Here is a 22275-nt window from a genome sequence, read left to right as displayed (position 1 = left end):
ATAGAAACAAGTGGATCTCTGTCTTTAAGCGTAAGCCTTACGCCATTGAGGTCTTAGTGATGTGCAATGTCATGGGACTCAGTGCTGCTCCCAGGTCACGCTGTATCTGGGAAGGGCATCGCTGATACCATCTTTTTAAACCCGCCGTGAATGCCTCCTTTCTGTGTACGTGAAACTGACACAGACAATTAAAATAGTGAGTGAGAAAAAAGCAGGGAACATCATGAGCTTGGAGACATGAGGTTTTTACTCACCACTCATGTGGTCATGTCAATTTCAAACACTATAATTCAATACAAATCCTTTATGGTTTATTAAAATATACTACCCTTCCTGTCCAGTGACAACCATGTATGTAATTTGAATGTTTGTGATGAACTGAAGTGCTTATGGGTTGAGAAAAATCGCCTACTTCTTAAGTTAAATAAACTATTAAAAAAAAAAAAATCACAAAAAGTTGACTTTGTCAGATATGTGGCTCTCACAGGACAGCAACGATGCAAACATAGGATGGTCCTATAGGATATGATTCATTGTTGTAGATTAAACTACCCAACACTATATAAAGTAGTTAAAATTAGCTCATACACATCAATGCATTTTTCTGCAGAATGAATACTTTTACTTTTGGTACTTTTGCTGATATTACTTACACACTTTTACTTGAGTAAGGTTTCGAATACAGGACTTTTACTTGTAGTTGTGTATTTTCACAGTGCGATATTAGTACTTTAACTTAAGGATCTGAATACTTGTTCCATCGCTGCTAAAAAGCCACTGTACACACAACCTACCCAGCGCAAAGCATAAAGGGTAACTTGGGTATTTTTCAACGTGGAACCTGAAATTGGTCCAGTATTGAGGAATAATGCTGTAACTGGCAGCTGCAAAATGAACTGTGAGGGCAAGTGAGCTGCGTCAATGTAACGTTACGTCCACTAAAAGTGGTATTATAAGTGTCTGACAACATTATGGAAAGGACCCTACAGAGACATAAAATGTTTTTCTTACCTTTTGCTTGATCCAGTCTGTTTGTTATTTGCCCAAGTCTCATTGTGAAATCTGAATATCCGTATACTCTGGCTCAAATAAATACGGGCGGCCATCGTATTCAAAGACCTCAACTACATTGTTGAAATCATCTAAATATTCAGCCATGACATTGAAAATATTTTAGAGAACACTAAGCTACTCTAAGACTTCTCTTTGAGCGAGACTCTTTCCATAATGCCAGACACTTTTAATAACAATCAGAGCCTGTCGTGGCAAAAAAAAGCACTTTTAGTGGACGTAAATGACGGTGCCAGCTTGCCCCAACAGCACCATATTGCAGCTCATGAGCAGCTGCCGTCTACAGCGCCTTCCCTCGATACTGGACCAAGTTCAGAAATTGCTTACCCTATTAGACACAGAAGATGTTAGATACAAAAATATGGGAAAATAAGGTCCAGGTTGAAAATACTGAAGTTACCCTTTAAGTTAGCGACTAGCTGGTGAACATAGTGGAGTATAAAGAGCCACATATTTTCCTCAGGATTTGGTGGAGACCAAGGTGGTCTGATTAAATGACAGGACAATGATAAAAACAGGACTCCAAATGCTAATGTTGCTCCGTATCTGCTGGGAAAACTCCAGCTGTTTTAGGAAATTAATTTAAACTATTTTTTGTGACCTGTTTTTTAAGAATTGCACTTTCAGTCAGAACTAATGGGCTTCGGGTTGAGTGCCACAGACATGGTAGGAAAGTATTGAAAGGAGGACTAAGGTATTTTTTTGTCTTTCCATTGCATTTGTTAGCAATAAGAAAAATGTAGAGCACTGCCAATCGTATTCTTTAACGTAAGGTACAGCTCCAGCTACTGTACAATCATAAAACATACATTTCTGCTGTACTTCTTTGAGGGTGTACTGTGAAAGGCAAAGAGGTTTTGCTGTCAGCTAAAAATGCTGTGCTTTTAAGATACAGCAGTCTTCAGGCATTACACACTTTAAACTTGATTTGAATAATCTATTGAAGCTGATGGGGGGGCATCCTTTACTCAATAGAGGACTTATTACCAGCAGATTTGAGCCTGTCCACTAATGCAAAGGAGGTTCAGACATTTCAAGCAATTATTTTGAGCCCTCTCAAAAAGAGAGTTAATATTAGTTAGTTGTAAGCATCAGATCACTGAAGTCAGAGTGATTCCTCGCCTTCCATTAAAGTTTGTTTTCACTCTCATCCTCTGAGCAGAGCTGAGAGAAAGAGCCCACAGTCAACTGCAACTGAATGAATGTCGGCACAGCAGTGCAACTATACCATAAGTGCTCTATCAAAAGGTGCTGTATGAATAAAATTTGCTTGCTTGCATTCAGTTTGGAACGGCCAGTTCCCCCCTGTACTGCAGTCATTGTTACTGATAACTCCCACTGTTGCCCTGAGAAGAGTGCAGATAGAAGGAGACAGACCAACCATGCATGTGCTGCAACAAGGACATGATCCCTTGATGTGGCCAAACCAGAAGCACTGCTGCAGAGGACTGAATCCAGAGAAACTACCTTCCTTCAATATAGACAAAAGGTATGCATCTGTTCAGAAGAGCATAATCATTACAGGCTCATTGTATGGCACATGAGTAAAAGAAAAAAAGGTTATTTTCATCACACAAAAATGTCCTGAAAGGTGTTTTTCCTCAGGGGAGCGATGCAAGGTTACCAGGAGGCCAAAACAAACCACGTGTCAGAATCGCATAATGCACATTGTTTGATGAAATGAACGTGTCTTAAATTGCATCACGTTGATAAGGTCGTTACAACAGTAAGATTTCAGTTACTTCCTGTCTTTCAAAGGCCCTGTGAGCAGGAAACGCGTGGCACCTACCGTAGGCAGATCGCCGTACGATATGTTTGTTAGCGTGTTAGCATTCTGATTAACGGCCAGTTGGTGCCCTGCTTCGGAGGTCTAATCTGGCCTCACGCCTCACTGCACGTGCTCAATAGAGTCCGCGCCCTGCATCATGACATCATGTCTTTGTGTGAAATCCCGGTGCCATTCACGGACCCACCGTAGGGCTTAGCATGCATGCGTCCACTATACTAACACACAGCTCTTTAAAGGGAGTCCCCTGGTACCCCAGCTCAGTGGATACACCCTGATGCCTCCACAGAGCTCTGAACATGGCTTCTATCCTCCGACCCAACGGGCTGAGCCCATGTGCCATCCAGGGCCCAGAGGAGAGCGAGCATTTTTGGGGACATTTTTTATATGAGAAGATATCACTGCTCCTGGATATGTGGAGACTAGTTCAATCAGCTAACATACACACTGATGTTCCTGGATGTCATTCATTTGGGGACATTTAACAAGATAGTTCCTCACACTGTTACTTTTTTTTTTTTTGCTCTAAGATGACATCATCCGTTTGTGAAAAGCTGTGGGATCAGTGAAGCTCAGTGTGGAGGCCAAATCTGCCACTAACCAACAGATCAGAGAGCAGACATCAAGAGGTGGACTTCCTAGTCCACAAGAGCCAGTGATGTCACCTAGGACAGAGAACGCTATTGGTTGAGAGACAGCGAGGGTTGGCCGTACTAAGATGGGCAGAGTGGAGATACGCCCGTAAAAGGAGTGATGACTTCTATTGATTAATGATTGTGGATCTTGATATAATGTTACATGTGGCTTGTAGCATAAGGTCACCTCCATTGTCCATTAGGAGGAATTGATTAAAATACATTGAATAAATAAAAGATGCTGTATTTCTTTTTCTTTTTTATCCTTTTCATTTATAAATTGAAAAAATTTCACTATTTTGGGGAAATTAATTGTTCTTTTAAAGATTTATCACACTGAATAGAGGCAGTGGGTCAGCTGCCTTAGAAAGCAGCAAACTATTAGACTTTCATTTGTGCAGTTTTCCTTTCAGACTAAATAAAACTTCTGAACAAGGAACAAAATATGTAGCATTATTTAAAATTTTGAATAAAAGGTCAAATATAAAGATGTTAAATTTAAGCACATTATATGAGTTTTTGATAGTTCCAACCTAGAAATATCAGCATTGAAGGCGAATAAGACTTCAAAGAAAACCACATTGTTCAAACTGCATTGGCTCCTGGGAATATGAAACAATTGTGGAACCTGGAAATTAGATTGTGCAAAGGGAAATGAGTTGTGTGACCGTAAACAAACCGTGTGATGTAATTGTTTTGTTCCTTCCTTTTAATTTGGTGCATCAGTGGTTTACCGGGAAAACAAGTTTTAAACAATTTGGATAACAGACAAACATAAGCTTTCCTCAAATAAACTTAAATAAACTACCAAAAGTATTTGTAAATGTTGGCACAAAAAAATCACTATATTGTACGGTTCAGCATTTTAACACAATATATAGTATTCTATTGTATGTAACAACAACATCCTGTTGTTGATAGGCTGATAGACTCATATAAAAACACAATATGGACATAGGAAAACTTTTGTTGAACGTTAAATATTTCATGTGAAAGCCATCAACAGCATTGGCTTAAAAATGGGACAGAGCAGAACGTTTCCCAGTTTAACAAACAAGCCACAACAATCTGTAATAATAATACGGAAACACCTGTAAACCTCCAATACTCAAACACCTACCTGAACTATTTAAAAATATGATCAGCAGTGATTTCAATGATGCTGATGAACGGGTGTATGCACTGCTAGAGTAGTGAGATTGATTTTGTATTACTATTCTGTTTTAGATGGGGGGAATACATTCACCAGAGAAATATTTTAATTGGCAAACTGTATTATATATATTAAAATAATATTAATGTGTAGTTTCTCTCATCTTTTAAGTTGGTAAAATTTACAGCTTACATGTATATTTAGTAGGGCTGTCAATCGATTAAAATATTTAATTGTGACTAATCGCATGATTGTCCATAGTTAATTACAAATGATTGCAAATGAATTGCATATTTTGTATCTGTTCAAAATACCTTAAAGAGAGATTTGTCAAGTATTTAATACTCTTATCAACATGGGAGTGGGCAAATATGCCTGCTTAATGAAAACATGTTTATATTTATTAATGGAAATTGATTAACAACATAAAAATTACAAATATTGTCCAGAAACCGTCACAGGTACTGCATTTAGCATTAAAAATATGCTCAAATCATAACATGGCAAACTGCAGCCCAACAGACAACAACAGCTGTCAGTGTGTCAGTGTGCTGACTTGCACCAAACTGCATGTGATTATCATAAAGTGGGCATGTCTGTAAAGGGGAGACTCGTGGGTACCCATAGAACCCATTTTCATTCACATATCTTGAGGTCAGAGGTCAAGGGACCCTTTTAAAAATGGCCATGCCAGTTTTCCCCTCGCCAAAATTTAGCGCAACTTTGGTTATTTAGCCTCCTTCCCAACAAGCTAGTATGACACGGTTGGTACCAATGGATTCCTTGGGTTTTCTAGTTTCATATAATACCAGTATCTTCACTCTAGCGTTAAAATTGAGCCCGCTACAACCAAAAATCGCAAGTTGAGTTAATGCGTTCAAGAAATTAGTGGTGTTAAAACAAATTTGTGTTAGGGCGTTATTATTGTGTTAACTTTGACAGCCAGAATATTTAGTTCTTTAAAGTTTTTAAAAAACATTTTTTAAATCAGTTATTATATCAGACTAAATGAAAAGATAGGCATGGGAACAAATAAAACAGAATAAAATGTAATAAATATATAATTAATTAATAATGATAATAATAATTATTATTATTATTACATAACTGATTCTTTTTTTAAAGTAATATGTTACAGTTGCAATATTTAACACAACTTACTTAAAAATATTATTTTATTATATTTTTGTATTGTTATAATTAGCCAAATCAATTGTAGGCCCCCCCCCCCCCCCCCCCCCAAAAAAAACCCCAATTAAAAATACATAAATAAAACAATATAAAAAGAGTCAGAGTTCAAGAAGTTTTTCATCATTAATGATTAATTTAGTCCCTAATATTTTCAGATGTAGAGTGGCTATTGATTGCATTTGTGTAAACCAGGAGGTAATTTCATGATGAGAATTTAAGATATTTCGACAGCCCTCTTTGGTCTCTGCGGTAGCTTTTCCTCTGTTCAATCATCTGTGGGATGATTCAAAGATCAAACGCTGCTGCTGCTGAATGTTTTTCTTCCCTGAGCCGGGAAAGTTTGACTAACCTCCATAATAGACATTTCAGCGAACGCTTTCGCTCAATGGTTCACATTCTTCACATTCCAGCTAAGTGACACAGATATCACACAAACACACAGAGAGGTGCACTCAGTTAACTACCATGTTAAAACTCACATTTGATAACACTATTGATTGTAAAGCGAGGCTTTACTGAAAATTAATCAAGATGAAAAAAACTGCACTGTTCAAATTAAATATATGTTTTTTTATATCTGCCAAAGTTCGCAATAAAGCAAAAACTAAGCAGACACAAATAAACTGTAAATATGACTTTCAAAAAAACTAAAACAAATTAAAGACATATATGAATATTAAACAATTTTGGTGCCGAATCACGTTATATCTCATCTTTAGTTGCACAGTTAAGAACTGGTATTCTTCCTTTGGCTAATGAGGTTTCTAGATTTAAAAATATTCATGAGGAAAACAGAATAAGTGATTGATTTGGGAGAATAAGAGTGAATATTCTGGTGTAAAGATGATTAAAAATTGCCACTGTTGTTTAATCTTGATGTGCTAATTTGATCTCAAAAGCCTGGAAAACAAGGTTAGATGGACTATTTTATTACTATTTACTCTGATTTCTCCAGTAATGTTATGTAAAATGTTTTTGTCAGTGATTTATGAATTTTCTTGCAGATATAAATGTCTGAAAACCTCTTTTTTCGTTTTGGACTCCTTTAATGGTATTGTGGCGTGTATGTAATTCTGGATCTGGCTTATATGAATTTGTAACGTCAAGTAAAGCCCATGCAGAATGGGAAAAATTGAATAAAATAAATAAAATGAGAAAGAACTGGCCATCACATAATTAACCTACTGCTGCTTGTACTGAATAGCCTTAGAAACAACAATGTCCGGTGTTATTGCACGAGGACATAAACTCTCCTTCATTCCTGCCCGAGCCGATAGTTTGTCACTGACCTGCCTCTCTGTTCTAATGTTGGGCATGGCAGTGCGGCTGGAGGCACATCAGCTGCTGTTGTTGTTTCATCTACTGTATCTGTGCTCCTACATACATATGTGTGGGGGGAAATTTGCACACATGGAGCTGGACCGCTATGCCGTGGACTCAGTGCCCCGGCCGTACAATGTCCATGTTGGTGTGGGAGCCTGAGGCCTGCTCCCATACATCCCCGCTCTGGCTCTGTTGATCCTATTGTCTCCTGCGTCACCACACGTCGCCCGGCAAATAAAGGCCGTCTGGCTCCAAGCTTAAATATTGCAGCAAACTAAAAACCAACCATCAGAGCCGATTCATTCACATCTGCTCAGTGGGGCGACAAGGACGGGGCTTTAGGTGGGAAAGAGGGCAGAAAAAAGTTCACTTTTCCCTGCCGGGTGCCAAGAGAACGGGACAGGACTCAACTTCGCCGGAGCCGCAGCTGTGGCAAGTTGCCCATTTGATTACATTTAACCTATATCATACCTTGCAGAAGAAGGGACTATTTGTTACTTATTGATCTCTCTTTATTGTTTTTTTTATTCGGGAATTTTTGTGTGGAATTTTTTAAAGAGCTAGAGTAAGATATTTTTTTGGGGTTTCACCTAAATGTTCGACATAGTTAATGGTGTTTACATTGAGAACACGCTGCCTTCTAAACATCAAAATCAACACCTTTTTATTTAATGTTTGGCTCAATATGTTTTATCTAATTTTAATGGGAAAAGAATAGACTCGAAAGACCATTCTTTAGAAGTTTAAAATTCTTTAGGTTTTTCTAATCAAATCACGCGTAGTAGCATGAATTTATGTCTTATATTTGATTTTTGACAAGTATTCCTGCATTTCTTACTTTTGGCACTCTCTATTCCCCTCCCCCTGTTTGTCCTGCGCTACCCCACCCTCCCTGTTCGCCTGCACCCTCTGTGTCCCTCCCTACCCCACCCTTCATTCTGCAGTGCTACGGACCGATCATGGGTGACTGGAGCTTTCTGGGTAATATTTTAGAGGAAGTTAACGAGCACTCTACGGTGATCGGCCGGGTGTGGCTCACGGTGCTCTTCATCTTCCGTATCCTCATCCTGGGCACGGCGGCGGAGTTCGTGTGGGGCGATGAGCAGTCCGACTATGTCTGCAACACGCAGCAGCCCGGATGTGAGAACGTGTGCTACGACGAGGCCTTCCCCATCTCCCACATTCGCCTGTGGGTGCTGCAGATCATCTTTGTGTCCACGCCGTCTCTGGTGTACGTGGGTCACGCTGTGCACCACGTCCACATGGAGGAGAAACGCAAGGAGCGCGAGGAGGCAGAACTTAGCCGGCAGCAGGAGCTGAGCGAGGAGCGACTCCCTCTGGCACCAGACCAGGGAAGTGTCCGCACCACTAAGGAGACCAGCACAAAGGGGAGCAAGAAGTTCAGGCTGGAGGGCACCCTGCTGAGGACCTACATCTGCCACATCATCTTCAAGACACTGTTTGAGGTGGGCTTCGTGGTGGGCCAGTACTTCCTGTACGGCTTCCGCATCTTGCCGCTGTACAAATGCAGCCGCTGGCCCTGCCCCAACACGGTGGACTGCTTTGTGTCGCGCCCCACGGAGAAGACCGTCTTCATCATCTTCATGTTGGCTGTGGCCTGTGTCTCACTCTTCCTCAACTTTGTGGAGATCAGTCACCTGGGCCTGAAGAAGATTCGCTTTGTCTTTCGTAAGCCGACCCCAGCCCCGGCCCAAGGTGAGGGCTCGGCCCCCCTGCCGCCACAAGGAAAGATCCTGCCCCCCCTGGCTGTGCCCTCTCTGCAGAGAGCGAAAGGTTACAGGCTGCTGGAGGAGGAGAAAACTCCCATGACTCACCTCTACCCGCTGGCTGAGGTGGGCATGGAGGCTGGCAGAGGGGCCCCGCCCTTCCCTGGGCTGGAGGAGAAGGCGCGGGAGGAGGTGCTGCCCATGGGGAACATCTCTAAGGTGTATGATGAGACTCTGCCCTCCTACGCCCAGACCACCAAGACAGCGGGGGTGACATTGCACGAGGAGGAGGAGGAGGCCAAGGAGGTGCAGCCGGCGGAGGTGGAAGCGGAGAGAGTGGAGGAGGTTGTGGATGAGGATGTAGAGGTAGAGGAGGCGGTGAATGGGGAGGGGGTAGGGATGGAGGCCACGGATACGATAGAAGACACCAGACCGCTGAGCCGACTGAGCAAAGCCAGCAGCAGGGCCAGGTCAGACGATCTCACCGTATGAACCTGTGAGAGAGCAGCACATGTACACCTGCACACACCATATGTTCAACACAAGAGAGAGCACACACACACACACACACACACACACACACCTAACTCTTGAACAGGCAGGTCAAAAAACGAAAAAGACAAAATCAACAGGGATAGATCGAAACCTTTAAGACACGGTCAACAATTCTACAAAGCGACAAAAAATCTGCGTGTTTGTGATAAAAAATGAAAAATAAAAAGTAGAGGTTAAAGAGGGGAGGAGTAGGTTTTTTATTAAGCGTGTTCTTATATTTAAAAAATGTGTAAAGGACACATGCAGGGGGGTAATGTTTTTACTTGATGAAAATCCATGTTCAATTTTTAGAAACATCTTTTTCTATTGAAAGAGTTTTAACCATATGCAATGGAGGATTAGGCATTTTTACATGGGGTTTGAGTAGATAGGGGAAAGAGAGTTATAATATACTTGTGTGTCTGCAAATCAGTAATTTCGCTGTAGTTAGGCACTGACGTTCATTCCCATTCAGACAGTGACATACTGCGAACGCAGCGTGTGGCTGCACCCGGCACGGGTGAGACGGCTCTCGCATACACAAATCACACCATTAAGTGCCGGTACATTTACAGGTATACAGCTCTTTGAGAAGAGGAAGAAAAGTCCATTTTCAGGTTGAGAAGAGCGTACCTTTTTTTTTTTTTTTTTGCACGTTCAGAGGTTTAGACTCGGTGCAAAGGCCTTTAACCCTCATAACACCTCATCTATGCATCCATTTACACAGGATTCTTTCAAGTGAAGAGAGATGTGCATCAGTTTCAGAGCATTTCTCTCCTTTTCATGTTTATATACCAGGTAGCACAGCCAGAGCTGAGTTAGTGAGGAAAAACAACAAAAAGACCACATGTCGAATGTCTTTTTCAATGTGATTCTCTTCATTTTAGATTTGCTTATGTTTTGTTGCCTTAAAGTAGAACTGTGTGTACTGTGATATCAGTTGTCCACGGCAGAGAGCAGGGCTCATTTTGCCCTATCAGAGAATGAACTATAGTAGCGACCTCAGGCCAAATCCTCTCTTTTCGCGCTGTACAAACAGGCGTCCGGGCGATAAAGATCGTGCACCATCAGCACAAAGTATTGTTGGAGGCCAGACAATAAAAGAAACCGTGCTCATCAATGAAAACAAGCATCCTTGACCTGGCTGCGAAAAAAATCTTTCTACTTCTACTTTCATGTGACCACAGTAGGTCCATACCCCACAAGAAAATAACAATACTTGTGACATACTTTCAAATTCAAAGAGAAACAAACAATTAGGGGCAACTCCCGCTGTACATAACGCCCCATCTCATGTCTGATAATGTACATAATGTGCAGAGCAGCTGTTTTCACTTATTTCACTGTCACACACGTTATAATTGTGATTACTATAATGATTTAATCTCACAAACCCGATAAAGCGAAAATTCCCACGCTGCGGTATCGTGCATCTATCTGGATTTATTTGCGAATCATTAACAAGTACTTTGATACAAAGCATTTTAAGTATGCATTCGATTTATCACAAAACTCCCTCTCACATTCTCTGGGTTTGTTTATTCAAACAGCTGCCACTGTATGATTTCCCGTGCCTTATCTGTAAATGTAAATTCTCAAATGTTTGTAAGATTGTAGCAAGTGCTTGAATTGCTCTGGGACCTATGTGAATTTGATGTTGTATTTTGCTTTTTTTTTTTTTGAATCTGAGTTTCATTTTGAATGGGACCCCTTAGCACACACACAAACCCACCAACACCCACACACATAACAACATGTCTCTATTATGCAGCGCAGATGGTTAAATAACAAGTATTTAAAGTATTACATGATCATTTAATGAATTTAAAAAGATATTAGGGCATAAAGTCGCATGTTTGCAGACATGAAAACACTCACACAGTGCAGGCTTTATTCTCATAAATGTGCCTTTGTGTGCACAGACACACCTCACAGTGTTGGTTTTGGGGGCATGATCAAATGGCTCTAGAGGAACTCAGAGAGAAGGCAGCTGTGACCCCTTTGTGACCCCCAGCCATCCCTTCGCCTCCCATAATCCAATGCTGTGGAATCAAAAATAGCCTTCGCTGAATCACCAAATTGTTGAACACGTTTAAGCATTGAACAGTGTTACAATTAAAGTATGATGCTGGTCCTTGTGTACATCGATATGACTGGTAATGTATGATTATTTTGTATTTTAAGACTGTTGCATTGCCTGTATGTTTGTAAGAAGACATGATTAATCTTTGGAAAGAACAAAAAAAAAAAATCCTTTTTACTAACTTGTAGTCTTCTTTGCTGATAGATGTGTGGCCGTATCTTCTTTTGGAATGTGAACCAACGCAATAAAAAGTCACACGTGGTCAAGAAGTGTTGTGTCAGTGTTTCTCTGCTAAAGCACACGCACACACTCACACAAAGTAAAACTGTAGCGCTGAACTTTATTATTATTATTATTATTATTACAAGGTTAAAAATACTATATAAAATTGATAAGATTCACAATGCTGTATGTTTAGATAACTGATACAGATATGTTTTGTAGTAACTGGGGTTGTCAAAGTTAACGCGATAATAACACGTTAACGCAAATTTGTTTTAACGGCACTCCTGTAATTTCTTTATCGCATTAACGCAACTTGCGGTTGTTTAGACTCAGTTTTAAAGCTAGAGTGAAGATACTGGCATCATATGAAACTAAAAAACCTAAAGAATCCATTGGTACAAACCATGTCATACTAGCTTGTTGTGAATGAGGCTTAAAGATCTTTAATTTATTAGCAATAGCATTTTTGTAGGCCAATCAGAAAGTCAAAAAGAAACGTCTCCTCTGTGTCAAGCGTGTAGGAGAACTACGGTAGCTGATGCAAACTCATGAAAGGCTCTCTCTAGAGTGTTTGGTTTGTCCGTTCTGGGCTACTGTAGAAACTAGAGGTTGACTATGTGAAGATTCTTATTTTCAGGTGATTATACACTAAAGAAAACATGCTTATTAATATTATATTATATTTCTGCCCATAGATCCCCCTAAATGTCACACACTGTTCTTTTAGGTAAAAGTACAAAGAATTTGCATCAAAATGTACTTGAAATACCAAAAATAAAATACTGATTAAGCAGAATTGCCCATTTCAGAATAATAAATATTATATTACAGAATCAATAAGTAGTGATGCATCGATGTGTAAGGATCACTAATGTTGCAGCCAAAGCTGTGACTAATTTCAACTACTTTTTATACTTTGGTGTACATTGGGAATTTCCTCCCAATTATCAATAACGTCTTATCTTAACCTATAATAATGCATCATAATTTACTTATTGATTATATTTTGATTCATCTGAATCTGCAAAGTAACAAGTAAACACAGCTGTCAGTTAAATGTATAAGTATAAAGTAGAAAATGGAATAACTCAAGTGAAGTACAAGTACCTCAAATGTACTCAACTAGAGTACTTGAGAAAATGTTTAGTTACTTTCCACTACTGCCTTCTACTCAACTAGATTTTAGTTCTCCAAATATGTTTCTATTAACATCTTTAGTTTTAGTATTATGACTGATTCTTTAAGACCGATGAAAGGCTGAGGATTGAGATGAAATCACCACTAAGGGGCAGTATTGTACAATCTATACGTATCTATTCCTGGACCCAGTCTTTCTCTCTTCCATCAAAGGCTGGTTTGAACAAGGTTAAAAAGTGCAGATCACAAGGACAAAGTTTTCTCTTGAGGTACACAGAGATGGGGACTTGGACATGCAAAAAATGACTTGTGAGCATCTCTGGGTTTTTAGAGGCTAGAGGGATGTGTTTAAATTCATAAACTGTACATTAGAAGTGGACGTAGTCACCGTGACATCACCCATTGGTTTGTGGACTGCTGTTTTGAAACCTGAAGTTCGGCATTTTGGCTGTCAATAGCTTGCAACCAGAAGTGACACGAGAGGGTTATAACTTCATGAACAGAAAACACACTGTGAAAGGGTTAAAGTTGTAAGATGAAAATGCAGACAACACCCAGACCGGACACGAGGTGGCCATGCCCTAAAGCAAATCCTGCTTTATGGTCTATTTGACTCTAAAGGGGACCATCATTTACTAAATGAACATCATGCTGTATCAAAGAAGACTTGAAACTAGCGATTGAGACCATAAACTCATGTTTACAATATTTACTGAGGTAATAAATCAAGTGAGAAGTAGGTTCATTTTTTCATACACTTCTATATCGGACTTAGATATTAGCTGTCTAATAGAGGGAATGCAAGTTTAAGACACAGTAGATGTGTCTACTGTGTAATTACAGTAGATTATAAACTGTAATTGGTTGGAAACCCGGTGTAATTATACAATTAGTTTGTACTTATTGTACATTGAAAAATAGCTTACGGTTAATACTGCTCGTCTAATAACATTAGTCTATATCCATTTTTAGGGGGAAAATACAGTTATTTACTTTAAAGGAAAGTTTTCATTGCATGTTTTTGTTCATATTGCATTGCAATAGCCTGTTTAAAGTGACCATATACCAAACAACTAATCAATGCCGATACTGTAATAGATAGAGGAGTGATGATGCTTTGAATTCTTTAGATATAGCTATGAATGATAGAACGTACATTACAACCATGAGAGACTTGGGACTTGACTTGCAAAAAATGACTTGTGAACATCTCTGGCGGTACCACATGGTTGCTCTTCAAGCTCTCAGTGAATCCTTCCTTCACTTATTCTGTAAAGATAAATTAATTGATTTTTGGGCCACTACACAGCAGAAGATCTCCCAAACAAGCTGACACACACACACACACACGCACACACACACACACACACACACACACACACACACACACACACACACACACACACACACACACACACACACACACACACACACACACACACACACACACACACACACACACACACACACACACACACACACACACACACACACACACACACACACACACACACACACACACACACACACACACACACAGCCCTAACACTTTATCAGTGTATTCCCTTTACTCCCATTGGAGTTTTGTTTCTGGCCACGGGACAAATGTAAATCCAGTGGTCACTGCCCTTTTATCTCCGGTTTGACTCTGCCCGAGCTCCATGACCCCCAGGGCACTTTTGGTTGACATCCTAAATAACAGAGAGGCAAAGTCCCTCCCCTTCCAGTGGGTGGTGGAATTTCTGATAAACAAGTTAACTCAATAGGAAGGAAGTGGCCTTGGAGCTGTTGATGTCTTACACAGAGGGTTTATTGAAGCTTGACCAAGGAGCAATTGTCAGGTCTCCAGCCTTGAGTTGCTCTCTGTGAATCACAACTCTGCCCTTCCTCCCTGGTGCTCAGTGTCTTACCTTTATCATGTTTTGACTTACTCGGTTCCTCTGGCATCTCTGACCCTGGTTGCCCCAGCGACTGGCTCTATGGTCCCTACTACAGACACAGCTGTACAGATAACGGTGGCTCCCCTAGACAGGACTCCAACCCAATAATGTCAACAGAGGGACACTCTGAGAAACACTCTGACCTCCCGACCAAGGAGAGAGGAATTAATAGAAAATTCCATCACACGGTGGACCACATGGGACCTTATTTTGGAAAAAATATGTACGGTAGTCAACGGAGAGAAACAAATCATTTTTTGATCCCGTTTGAATTGTGCCATGAATCACACATATGACGTTTGTCAATTTAAAACATAATTTTGCAAGTCAAGAAAGTCACAGTAGGTCGTGGGTTTGTCGTCATTTAGTTTTGTGTGAAACCGCTCAGTGAACAACATCTCTCGTCTCGCACAATCAACGTCACCAACACGAGCTAGCTTGCTAACTTAGCTATGACACATGAGACACATGAGAGGGAGAGCAGGACGAAAACACAAAACACACACGGCAACTAGCATTTGGGTTTTCATGTCGGCCACCGTAGTTCTCCTACACGCTTGGCACACGGGAGAAATTGCACTTGGTTGCAATCCGCAACCTCACCGCTACAAGTCACAAGACCCTGCGCACTGCATCTTTAAGACTACTGCCTGTAATCAGTGAGTCATGTACTTAAAAGAGATGCTGGGAGTTTACACAACAAGAAAGCATCCAGACGGTTGTGGAAAACAAGCCAGCAGGCCTAGTAAATGCACATTAAGAAAACCACCCTTGGCAATTATGTGCTGTCGTTGCATCTATGGAATTCGCTGTGTCTGCTTGTGCATGAGCTCTTGAGAGCAGAGTACCGTAGCTGTTTGGACTCTGCCTGACTGGTTGTCCACACCTGACTAAGATAAACCAGCCCACAACCTTGGACAGAAAGCCAAACAGTGGAATGCTGTGGAATCATTGGTGCATTTCAGGTGTTACATCCTGCCCTCGACTACAGATGGGTGACTTCACAAAACAAGCTTGAAACAATGCTGCCATTGTCTAAATGAAATTGCAATTTCCATTTCATATGAGCTGATATCTCAAATTCAAATGCTCAGTTTGCATTTTCAAGGTGTACAGTTTCTGCCAAAATGACAATGCAAAGTCCATTTTGCATTCAATTTCAGGATTATACTTGAAATTACTTGCCAATGGATTTTTTTGTGTGCATTTTCAAACATGAAAAAGAAAGAAAAACAAAACATGCAATGTGATCTACGGCCTCTCACACTAAGGATGTCCTGTCAGTAGAACAGTATAATACAGGGTGAGCTATATTTCTGCAATAAATTGTCTTCAAGAAACGTCTGAGTGAAGTGTCACAACATGCTCTGCATCCTCAACACAGACACAAAAAGCACAGTACTCTACTATACTGTACGGTCACAGACCACCTAAGACATCACAACATTCACTTCCTGTATGGAAACCATTTCTTGTGTGTGTGGGTGGCCTGGCGAGGTCTAATCTTGACACTTCATATGCATGTCACAGTGTTATAAGCTGTGACATATGCAGAAATCTGAGTTTTAATTATTCTTATATACATAATTTACTCATTTTTGTCTCCTTAGCAACATTAAATTAAAGCTGTGGTTTAGTGTTAAGGAAGTTAAAACGAGACAAAACAGCAGATGCAGATACTCACTACCGGTAAGTAAGTGTAGTTACTGTATTTATCATTCTGTATCTGGGTTCGGAAAGGATCTGATCCTCTTTATGATTCTTATCAGTACTCTCATTTATGATTTAACAATCACGTGTTTGTGTAATTCTGATCTTGTGAGATATTTTGTGTTATTACTTTTATTTTGTTAGTCTGTGACTCATTGTAACTGCTGCCTATTTTGGCCGGGACACTCTTGAAGTGAGGCTTTTCCTGGTTAAACAAACAGGAAAGACGGTTTAAATATTTGGGCAGAATACTAATAACACATACCATATTTACATTCAAACTGACCACATTATATACACACATACACATGATGTTTACAATGAAATAATCTTTGTTTCAAGGTGGAATGGAGGATTTCTGTAAACATTTGGGCATCAGGATGTTGTCTCTGATTTGTTGCATGTTCTGGATTTTCTCCACCGCAGGTAAAAATATCTTACAGCACCCTTACTCTGACAATGAATATGAGCTCAGGAATAGTGTGACATATTTTGAAACATGTTTATTTGCTTTCTTGTAGAGAGTTAGATGAGAAGATTGACACCACTCTCATGCCTATACAGTAAATGTGAAGCCGCATATGAACTGCAAAGTTACGTTTTTAAATTTTTTTTTTTCTTTCTATGAATTAAACCATAGACTGTGAAGTGGACGTAGTTATCGTGACATCAACCATGGGTTTGTGGAATGACATTTTGAAGCTCAGAGTTTGGCATTTTGGCTGCCGCCATCTTGGTTTTTTATTAAACATTATATTTCATGAACTGAAAACACACTGTGAAAGGGTTAAAGACAGCTCCCAGACCAGACAACGCCATTGTAGTGACCTGTCAATCACGAGGTAGCCACGCCCTAAAGCATCCCCTGCTTTATGGTCTATTTGACTCTAAATGGGATCATAATTTACTAAATGAACATCATGCTGTATTGAAGAAGACTTGAAACTAGCTAGATTGAGATCATAAACGATGTTTACAATGTTTACTGAGGTAATAAATCAAGTGAGAAGTAGGGTCATTTTCTCATACACTTCTATATCGGACTTCTTTTTGCAACCAGAGGAGTCGCCCCCTGCTGGGTATTAGAAAAAATGCAAGTTTAAGGCACTTGGGTATGGGCTTCACTTTTCAGACCTTGGAGGTTGCCCACTGGATTAAACAAGCGAAATGTAAGATGTAAAATTGTGGTTTTAAGAAGTGTTTGGATTTTGTTACCTTCAGGCAGAGCCAGGCTAGCGGTTTCACCACGTTTCCAGTCTTTATGCCAAGCTAAGCTAAGCGGCTGATGGTTGGAGCTTCATACTTAACCGACATGGGAGTGGCATTGATCTTCTCATCTAAAGCTTGGCAAGAAAAAAAAGAAACAGTTTTAACTGTAGTATGAAGTGTAATGGTGACAACATGGTCATAGTGATAATTAAATGTACCATATAAAATTGATGCTTCCCTCACAGAAGGAAACTCCATCACAGGGGTGGTTGGCAGCAAAGTGATCCTGAAGTGTAAGAACGATTCAAACGGCACAATCAATCAGCTGACATGGAAAAGGAACGGGGTTCTCCTGATCGGTTTCATGCCACCTTCAACCTTACACCGCAGTCCAGAAGCTGTACGCCTGAACATAAATATGTCAAAGAGCCAACTGAACACTCTGGTCATTGAGAGAGCCCAGACGTCTCATACAGGAAACTACACCTGTGAGATCACCAAGGACGAAGCAGTTCTGGGAGAGAAGTGGGAGCTGATAATTAAAGGTGAGTTAATCTTTCCTAAAATAAAAGATTAGATGAAGTAATCCCTGTGGCAAAGGAAATAGGAAGTAAAGAGGAACAGAGTGAATGTGGGGTTATTAAGGATAACAGAGCCAACAATTACTGTGCTACTGTTTCTATGCAGTACCTGCATGAGAAACGCACACACTGGATAATCCACAAAGTAAAGACAGGTGAAACTAAATCCATATTTGCACACTGAAAAATGTGATAATTTATGAGTCTCGTGCTCGGGTGTGACAAACCCTTACAGTTTTTAAAGTTGAAGCCCCACCCTTTAACTTTGACGTAAATAGATGAAATTTGGCAGGCATATTTGTCATGCCCAGACCTACAAAAAAGCCTTTTGGAGGCATACTCTAAACCCGACATGAAGTCAGCCATTTTGAATTATTGAATCATTTTGCAATTTCCAAGCACTGTACTTTAACAAACTTCTCCTTGAGATTTAACCCGATCGACTTCAAATTTGGTCAGTACAATCTTAAGACATTTGTGATGAAAAGTTATTAGAAGCTCGAGTTTTCATGCAACATTGTTACTGTGATGTTGTGGCGATATAGCGCCTTTCAACAAAAAACAGGAAGTTGTTGTATTTTTGGCGTACATTTTCCATGTAGTTTCCATTCCATTATGCTCCAAATTTGTCATGCATGATAAGAGCCCCAGCCTGAGGACAGGGTGTACAGGGAGATTTATTAGTCCCTTCACTAAAACATCACATGTGTGTTTTACTCATGCATAATGTTGGTGGAACAAATAGCTTCTTAAGTCTAACTACATCATGGCACACGTGTTGGGCATTTTGATAGGCCACAGGACACGTGACCGCCTCCTCGATTTCCTTTATGAAACTGTGATCTCACTCACACGAAATAACACTGTCTTTATATGAGCTTAATTTAACGGCATATCAGACTAATAATGACTTTAATACTGTTTTTATCCCCCAGATGCTGAGAATTCGGACCAGCTATGGATTGTTGTGGCAGTTGTTGTTCCTTGTGTGTGTTGCCTGATCTTTATATTAGCTTTGACCATTCTGCTAAGAGTCCGCAAACGACGTGCAGGGTAAGTTGCATCCGCTTATTCTTTAACATGTGACTCTATGCTCATAAAAATATATGGCTAATGTCAGCATTATACAGCTAAAAAAATAAACAAAGTGTCACTCTCTTTCAGGGATAATTCACCCAACGCAGACATGGTAAATATAATCATCACCTTGTCATTTGAGAGGTTCACAGTGAATTAATTTAACAACAAAGTGAAGTAAAGATAATTGGTATTACAATATGTTTCACAGAGATACTGAGCTGCTGTATCTGTAAGCCTATTTTAGAGATTTTTGTCCTTTTTTTCCCCCAACATCAGGAGCGAGAAGAAGATATTTATGAAAACTGCCTGGAAACTGATGTTGGTCAACGACGTGGCCATAATCAGCGTTACCATTGCATAACCAGGACTCGCTGATATGAAGTGCACTACAAAAATCTAAATGGGAAGGGGACTGCAAAAGGGAAGGGAGTATTGCAAGTGGGCACATGTGCGAAACTGCTCTTTTCATGGGAACAACCATCTTCTCTGGAATACAAAACAAATTGTAGAAAAACACCTGTTTTCACATCCTCTGTCTAAATTACTTTCACTCTGAAGAATTACTTCAGCCTTTTTATCTAGAGATGTTCCGATATAATTTTTTCCTTCCCGATTCCAATACCTGAACTTGTGGGTGATACAGAGTACAAATCTCATACCAGTGTGATGAAAAAATGTATATTTATTATTATTATTATTATTATTAATTAACAGCTGTTTACTACTGACCATGTATAGATGTGATATGATTACTATCTTTGTTGTATTGCCTGGTTTAGCCGGTCATTGTTGTGAATAAACCCCGATAGAGTGATGCGGTACCCTCGATGCAAAGCGGGGGTGTCTTGCATCGCCCTGAAGAGGCAACAATGACCTGCTAGCTGTACATTATCCCGCTTATTACATGGCTACTTACTTAAGAAATCAATAATTTGACTGAAATCAGAACTGCACCCATGGCAACGGTCTGTTATACATAGCAACGGTCTGCTATAAAGAAATAACAGACAGTAGAACGCCGGGACTGACCAATCAGAATCGAGTTTTCAACAAAGCCGTGTAATAAATACAGAGAATGAATGCAATAGAAATGTATTTTATTATTCAGTTTGTCTGTTACAAAGAACATAAATAAATGAATGTAAGAATAAATAACAATTGTCTTAGCTGTCTCCTCAGTGGACCGCCTGTGTGCTAATTTACTTATTACTTTACTTATTACTTAAATTACTGTACATATTGCCATTTTTCTTGTTGGATTTTCCACTGTGAAATATTGCCAAATGGCTGACATCTTCCTCGCTCTGACTACCGTTACACTCTCCACTAGCACCGTACTGTTGTTTGCTATCGTCAAGTGACAGACTACCTGCAATGTGTTCTTCTTTGCTGCTCTAAAACAGTAGTTGCCAGTGGCAGCCATGACACATCCAGGGGGACAGCACAGTGAAGGCTACTGTTTTGGAGCGGCGAAATAAAATTGATTTCCGGTTAAACAAGTTGATTTTTTTCTGGGTTAATAAATTATGTCCGTCTCGTGAACGCGATATCTCGGGAACGTTTGGGGAGTATTTCTTCAAATTTGGCACAAACATCCACTCGGACTCAAGGATGAACTGATTAGAATGTGGTGGTCAAAAGTTAAAGGTCACTGTGACCTCAAAACACATTTCTGGCCATAACTCAAGAATTCATATGTTAATTATGACAATTTCACACAAATGTCTAACAGGATAAAATGATAAAGTGATGACATTTTGGACAGACATGGTGGTAAACTGTAACTTCCTTGTGGTTGGCAGAGGCATTCAACCACAAGGTCGTAGATTTTTATCTTTGTTTACATACTATATTCAAACTGCTTTCTCTATGAATGTGTATGTGATGAAAGGGGAAGCAGAACAAGCTGAACACCTGACATATTATCACCTTGTAAAGTTGTTATGGGAAATTTGTTCGCAGGTAGTTCCCCATTTACACATCTATCCATGTTTCTCCACCGGCTCTGAGTAAAATATGTGACTCTTTAGTTGCTAAATGCTTCACTATGTTCACCAGCTAGTTGCTAACTTTGTCCATCTGGTGTTGGGTGCTTAGCAAGGAGTGTAAAGTGGTGTTTTATGTGCTGAAAACAGATGCCTGCAGTGTCTCTAAACAGGGATTATCAGGGCGGAGTTGAGGGCCAGACATATTAAACACAATTGGCCAAAACGCTCTGTAGAGCTGAGGGGAACTAGAGGAGGGTGATAATTCTCTGTAGGTTTGTCACTATGAGCGGCACCTTTCACATTACACATCTGATCCATTCTAAAAAAATTAAATATTGATTAGTGCAGCTTTAAACTGTTGTAAAGGAACGTGTTGACACAGTAGGATTGTATAACAGAAAAAACTAACTCTAGCAGCATCTTTTCAAAATATGGAACAAACACAGAGCAGCTGTATTAACCGTTTGTGGTTATACATGTAGACTATCACAGATTATGGACTAAAAATAACCAACAACCAACCGTCATATAGCGAGTAACATCCTTTGAATAAATTGCAGTGATGCAGTCGATAATGGTGGGGGACCCAATATGTGTCATCATAAGACCTTTAGTTGAGTTTTTGATTATAGGCCCACTGGTTTAAGGTATAATCATGTGAAATTATAGTCATTCAAATTGGGAATGCAGTTCCAGTAAAGGGTAAACTGCTGCTGCAAGTAACTCATTCAGTTCACCAGTTTGAAAAGTGAATACAAGCAAAGAAAACTGTTGACAAAATAATTGATAAGGATGCTGCAGAAAGAGAACTGAGGAGCAGCTAAACTTCAACAGCTCAAGAGTATACATCAAGTAGAGCTCAGATTATTTGTGAATGTTTGTAAAGAAGTTTACAGGGGTAC

At 39.9% G+C, this 22275-nt stretch overlaps 2 protein-coding genes across 3 annotated transcripts; both read left to right on the top strand.

The window, feature by feature from the left end:
• Nucleotides 1–7478: 7478 nt before the first annotated feature.
• LOC141782550 (gap junction alpha-8 protein-like) lies at nucleotides 7479–9378 on the top strand. Its single transcript, XM_074659076.1, has 2 exons — nucleotides 7479–7591; nucleotides 8104–9378. Exon 2 carries the CDS (start codon nucleotides 8119–8121, stop codon nucleotides 9376–9378), a length of 1260 nt encoding a protein of 419 aa, XP_074515177.1. The 5' UTR covers nucleotides 7479–7591; nucleotides 8104–8118.
• Nucleotides 9379–16263: 6885 nt separating this feature from the next.
• LOC141782551 (uncharacterized) lies at nucleotides 16264–20037 on the top strand. 2 transcript variants are annotated; one of them, XM_074659077.1, is made up of 6 exons: nucleotides 16264–16494; nucleotides 16858–16941; nucleotides 17970–18269; nucleotides 19241–19358; nucleotides 19470–19494; nucleotides 19662–20037. In XM_074659077.1, the coding sequence occupies exons 1-6, from the start codon at nucleotides 16476–16478 to the stop codon at nucleotides 19758–19760; spliced, it is 645 nt and encodes a 214-aa protein (XP_074515178.1). In that variant the 5' UTR covers nucleotides 16264–16475; the 3' UTR covers nucleotides 19761–20037. The 2 variants fall into 2 exon arrangements, with proteins under 2 accessions (XP_074515178.1, XP_074515179.1); XM_074659078.1 differs by lacking the exon at nucleotides 16858–16941 and having other exon boundaries at nucleotides 16281–16494.
• The last annotated feature ends 2238 nt before the right edge of the window (nucleotides 20038–22275 follow it).

The sequence above is a fragment of the Sebastes fasciatus genome, chromosome 14, assembly GCF_043250625.1.
Source record: "Sebastes fasciatus isolate fSebFas1 chromosome 14, fSebFas1.pri, whole genome shotgun sequence".
Lineage (NCBI taxonomy): Eukaryota > Metazoa > Chordata > Actinopteri > Perciformes > Sebastidae > Sebastes > Sebastes fasciatus.
Note: the sequence above shows the minus strand (reverse complement) of the source record. Positions and strands in the feature narration are given on the sequence as shown.